This window comes from Cyprinodon tularosa, unplaced genomic scaffold (genome assembly GCF_016077235.1).
Source record: "Cyprinodon tularosa strain WSP-4 unplaced genomic scaffold, ASM1607723v1 ctg472, whole genome shotgun sequence".
Classification (NCBI taxonomy): domain Eukaryota; kingdom Metazoa; phylum Chordata; class Actinopteri; order Cyprinodontiformes; family Cyprinodontidae; genus Cyprinodon; species Cyprinodon tularosa.
The window spans coordinates 2,564-8,723 of NW_024039199.1; the positions used below are offsets into that span (position 1 = coordinate 2,564).

The 6,160-nt window shown below is 39.5% G+C and overlaps 1 protein-coding gene across 1 annotated transcript; it reads left to right on the forward strand.

Moving 5' to 3' along the window:
- Positions 1-211: 211 nt before the first annotated feature.
- On the forward strand, positions 212-1,913 carry LOC119794241 (THAP domain-containing protein 1 A-like). The gene is made up of 4 exons (XM_038301703.1): positions 212-473; positions 810-906; positions 1,191-1,315; positions 1,795-1,913. Exons 1-4 carry the CDS (start codon positions 245-247, stop codon positions 1,911-1,913), a joined length of 570 nt encoding a protein of 189 aa, XP_038157631.1. The 5' UTR covers positions 212-244.
- The last annotated feature ends 4,247 nt before the right edge of the window (positions 1,914-6,160 follow it).

Below are 6,160 nucleotides of genomic sequence, written 5' to 3' on the forward strand. Positions count from 1 at the left end.
CCCTCAAACCTCAACCAAACCCTGACAAAAGGAATTGTTATGTTTTGTTAGTTTTCTACAACATGAACTACTACAGAAAAGGGTTAAAAACAGAGAGAAACAAGATGGTAAAGTTTAAAGCTCACACATTTGTCTCAATGACCGTGCCAGGCATACACTATACAATGTTTTTCCCGACTTTCGGTGTGTCATGTAATATAGAGGGATTATCAGGCAACGTCACTCTACGTCACTTCCGGCACCAATGCGCATGTCGCCTGCAGAAAGAGCCGCTAACATGTCTTGTTGTGCTGTCGGTTGCACGAACCGTTTTGATAAAAACAATAAAACGCGCAAGTTTTACCGAATCCCATCAACTCGCACCCCTTTCAAGGCAAACAAGAGACGTCTTTGGTTGCAAGCCATCAGAAGAAGCGATTGGAACGAGCAGATGATTAAAAATGCATCAATCTGCAGCGATCACTTTATATCAGGTAAGTCTTATCTATAAAAAAGCTAAACGGCATCGCTGGTTTTACAAACAATGGTTTTACATACAATTATTAAGTATTACATATATAAACGGGATTAATGAATCGTACAAAACACATTGGAGCATAACTAGCATACAAGCTAATGTACCTTGATTCAGTCTTATCAAGTTGCAACTCATCGGGTCAGCCATAAGTTTTATCATTAACATTATCAGGTTGTCTGGTCTAAACTTCTCTGTGTGTGCTGTCTTTTCAATTGATTGACTAGTGTCTGTAATAAAGGTTGATGATGATGATGATGATGATGATGATTGCGTCAATACATTATTTGTACAGGAGAGGCATCAGACGACATCGACAGCCCAGACTTTGTCCCGTCTATCTTTCCATACTCAATCCAGCCCGGCAAAGACGGTGTTGCAAAACTGGAGCGGTAAGTATCACATCTGTGTGCTTGATTGTTGTCTGATTACAAGCATGACTCCACATAGTATGACTGGAAGTGCAAAGAAAAAATATTGATATATTGTAGCTATATAGGTTACCCCGGTTAAAGGTCAGAGCATGTAGTTTTTATTAGACATCTCATATGGAGAGTTGGGATGACTTAGCATGTGATTTGCATGGACTTGAATTTAGGAGATAACACCTGTGGAACTGTTTTGTTTTTTTGGGGTTTTTTTGCACTAAATGATTGTTCTCTCCTGTGTGTTTCAGATATAAGAGAAAAAGAAGAAGGGATGCAACCCCCAGCAGGTGTCCAGAAGATGGACATCAGTGTACACCCTCTTCCATCTCTCCAACTGAGTGTGGAATAGAGGCTGGTGCTGATCTATATAATGGTATGAAACCTTATTACTAACCTGACCAAGACGGCCTGCAAACTCATTTGGATTTTTATAAAGGGACGTAGATCTGTGTGTTCCTAAATGTTAACATATTAATTATTGCAGAATAGAATAGTCACTAGTGTACAGAAGAGGTTTAGGGCCACTGAAAAAAAAGTAAACTGATTTTTAAATTTTATTTCAGTTTAACATGGGAACAAAGTCAGAATTCTGACTTTATTCTCAGAATTCTGACTTTATTCTCAGAATTCTGACTTTTTTCCCATACTATACGGAAAAAAAACAAAAAAAAAACAGTTAACTTTTTTTTTTTCCAGTGGCCCTTATCCTCTTCCGTACTAGTGTGATTAATCAGTTAGTAATGTTCATATCTGTTGCAAACAGGTATTTGCCCACAGTGTGACTGATCACCCAGAATGTAACCATTTGTTTTTTGTAAAGATAAGAATGTAAAATTTGTATTTATTTTTCAGAAGGTATGGTCCCAAAGACTGTCCATGATGACCTCCAGCTGAAGTACAGCCAACTTCATACAGAGTGTGATAACCTGCGTGAGGACATCAACAAACTGAAAACAGAGAATGAACAATAAAAAGAAATGCTCGGGACTGCACAGTTCTCTTTTGCGTCACTGCAGTGTAAAGCAGCACAGGTGCTGTTTTTCACAGGTCTAACCAGTGCCCTCTTTAATTGGGTCCTGCAGACGATTAAGGACAGTGTTGAGGTCATCCGTGGCTCTCTGACCCTAGAGGATCATCTTTTGGCTGTACTCATGAAACTCAGATTAGGACTCACCAACAAGGATATTGCATTCAGATTTAATGTTAACGAATGTGACATCTCTAAAATCTAAAGAAGTTGGCTGCCTATTATGTCTCAGATTTTGAAACCTTTAATCAAGTGGCCAAGTAAGCATGCTATATTAAAGAATATGCAAAAATGTTTCAAACCTAAATACCAGCGTTGCAGGTGCATTATTGACTGCACAGAAATTTTTATTAACAGACCAACAAATTTAACAGCCAGAGCCCAAACATATTCAAATTATAAGAGCCATAACACGGTTAAGTATTTGGTTGGCATGTCACCTGCAGGAGCAATTACATTTCTGTCTGCAGGTTGGGGTGGGCGTGTTTCTGATAAACAACTTACAGCCGAGTCTGGATTTTATGACCTTCTACAAGTAAATGATGAGATACTAGCAGATCGTGGTTTTACCATTAGAGATGAGCTTGCCTTGCGTGGTGCTACCCTGAGGATCCCTCACTTTACCAAAGGTAAAAAGCAGTTGTCTGCTCAAGAGGTGGAAACATCGAGGCGTTTGTCCAATGTTAGAATACACATTGAAAGAATAATAGGGAGATGGAAAACTTTCCGAATTCTTACTACTGTTATTCCTTTATCACAGGTGGACCTGTTAGATGACATTGTAATTGTTTGTGCAGCAGTGACAAACATTTGCAAATGCATAGTCCCTAGAAAATAAATTAAAAGCCCTTAATTGAATTGTGCCAAAAGTAAGGCCTTAATGTTGTTAACATCTATGAATTGAGGTTTAAATGTCATTGAATATTATTTTTTGAAAAAAATGATTGCCTAAGTATTTTCACTACATAAGCTCATTGAACATTCAAAAGCTGTGGTTTAAAACATTTTGCAGCAGTTTTGGTTCAAAATGTGTGTTGTATCCAGTTTGCTTTTGAATATTGAGATTTTTCCTCATTCCTCTGTTGTATGATATATTTCAAAATCTTAAATGAAATATGCAGATATTTTGCTTTGTGTTTTGCCATTGAAAATAAAACAATTCAATCAGCTGATACGTGTGTAAACCCTGTGTAAATATTAATAAAGTATTCAAGAGTCAAAGAAACATTGAAATATATTTATTCTTGTGCATGTAACCAATAATAAAAATAACAATATTAAACATTCTTGTCATAAGATGCACACTGAGAACCTTAGTGCATACTTTGAATGGTAAGCACAGGTACAGTTACAACTCTATGTTTCAGAGTGCATTTTTTCTAGTTTTTCTGTTTTTTGCACTGATCACAATACCATTCTTTAGCCTTTCTTTTTACTTTTGCACATTCGTAGTGGAAATGCCTACTGCACTTTGCACAAGTGGGAATGAATGTCCAGCCACTGAATTTTGGGCCATTTTTTCTCGTCATTTATCTACTCACCGGCATGTAACGCGTATGGGTCATGAAGACGTATTGCATTAACTAGTGTTAATTTAGCAGCATAACTTATTTTATCACTAGGTGATAAACTTGTAGTACGCTGACAACATCGCTAGCTAGCAGATCGCAACTGCTGAATAACCGCGTATAATCACAACATTCAACCAGACGCTTTAAAGGACCCGGCACTTTTTGCAGTCAAGATGCGTGCGCATCCGCCGTGTTGATAAACAAATAATCCCTCTATAGGGGGTAACAAGGGGCGATTAGCCTCTCACGACCACCTCTCCATCAGGAATCGTAAGGTTGGGAGAAAATCTAAAATGTTTGAAATCCAGTCGGCCATCCTAAGGTGTTTGTGAACAAATCTTGCAGTTGAAGCAGACCTGTGAGCCAATTTACCAGAACCTTGAGCACTGCGCATGAGCAAACAAGGGAGTTCTTCTTCTCCTTCTTCCAGGTTGACCAGTCCGACCAGCACCATCTCTCGGCGCTAAGTCCGACGTGTGCTTTTTGGACATCCAGTGTGAGCAGGTGGATCACATCAGAGCGTCGGGCCGTACAGTGTAAGAATATGCATTGTGAGCTGTGAACTTTTACCTCCTGCGGTTTCGTCATACAGTTTAAGTTGTAGCTGCGTGTAACAATAAAAAATTTTGCACAGTGCTATAGCTTTAACCGCTGAAGCAGTTGGTTAGCCCTTTGCTAAACGTTCATCACTTTAATGAATTTATCCTCATTTGTCTCGGACAGTTTCATAATGGACGGACTGAGGACCTGAGAATTCAGCCAGACATAATGTGAAAGTGTAAAAGATTTATTACAGAACAAATCCTTTGGATAAAAGCAGCCGTCAGTGACAGGAACAGGAACCGCTGTGGAGGGCGAGACATGTTAGTGGCTGGGATCATCTGAATGATTTCAAGAGCACGCAGAACAGATAAAAAGACTTCTCAGGATCCTTTCTTTCGGCTCCTCAGTGGGAGCTAACGGCAAAGTGAAGACGTAACCACAGCTGAAGAGCAGAGACAGACAAACTGTCTTCACAGCAAAAGCCCCTGATAGAATGGGCAAACAGATTCGAGGATGAGGCTGGAATCGATGGTCAGAGAATGAAAGTGGTTTCAGGAACATGGAGGCAGAAAGAACCTAAGGGGTGGGGCAAGTAGCCATTGATCCAAAACCACATCAAGAATACAATAAAGCTGGTGAGAGAATCCATTTAGGGCAAGGTGGAAATCATGGAGCAGGACATGACATGATCAGGCAGCCAGGCAAGGAAAGATGCCTGGATCATCTACTAACAAGGAACTTTGGCAAATCTGGCACTGACTGGATCTCTGGTGAAGGATATGAAGCCAGGAGACAAGGTGAACTGCACTGCCCTGACTTGGAGTGGGCATGGTCGGTACAAGTGGAAACAATGGGACCTCAGCTTGAAGGTGAGAAGCAGAGCAGAATGCAAAGAAAGGCGATCAGTCAGGCCACCATCATTACCAATTATGGAAAACATTAAATCTAGAAAAAATATAGAAATTTCCCAATTGTGACAATTGAAGAGATGATATAGCAAATAAAGTATCACTTACACCTGTTACCCTACAATGTCTGTATAAGTGTATCAAATCAAATCAAATTTATTTGTATAGCCCTTTACAATAGCCAAATGGTACCGAAAGTGCTTTACAACAAAGTAATAAAATAATACATAACACATATGAAACATGCAGATATAATTAAAAGTGCTGTAGTGGTGCAGTGCTGCAGGACATTAAAAGCCTTCCAGAGATGCATAGAAAGGAGCACACAGAAAGAGGACATCTAAGAGACAGTATTATCCTTGTCAGAATTAAATGCTAATTTAAAAAAGTGGGTTTTGAGGTCAGTAGTGGTGCGGATGTCAGGGGGTAGTTTGTTCCACAGTCTGGGAGCAGCGACGGCAAAAGAACGATCGCCCCACTGTTTGAGTCTTTGACCTAGGGACCTCTAGCAGAAGCTGACCCGAGGAGCGCAAAGCTCTGCCACAATTGCGAAAAATTTAAATCTCAGACAAGTAAAACAGCGTTTTGCACAAGTTATAGATGAGAAATTAATGACTGACTGAGGCCAACGTAAAGGGCACTGCCGTAGTTCAGAAAGCCTGGATTGCCTTCTCAAGATCCTCCCGACTGAGAAAGGACTTGACTTTGGCCAAAAAACGGAGCTGGAAAAAGCTTAAGCTGAAAACGGAGCTCACCTGTTTGTCAAATTTGAGCACATTATCAAATGTTACCCCAAGATTTTGGACATGAGATTTAAAAAGGGGGGCTAGACTACTGGAGTTTGTTGTGAGAACATTTGAAATTGATGGAGAACCAAACAAAATGCATTCGGTATAAATGCATTCTGTGTATAAATATTTTCTTATCGGGGAGTTCTTTTGGGTTAATGTGGCTATAGTGTGGTAAAAAATAACTAAATACAGCCTCTCCATTTTCTTTTTTTATTTTTTATTTTTTTTGCAGTGTCCTGTCTGGCAAGGTGGCAATAAGAATAATTGTATTGATGCCAAAAGGAGCCCAACAGATTTTACTTTCACAAGTGTAGCGGTATGGCAATTGCCATACTGCTCCACTTGTTTCATGCATATAAATTGCTTTATTATAATTAT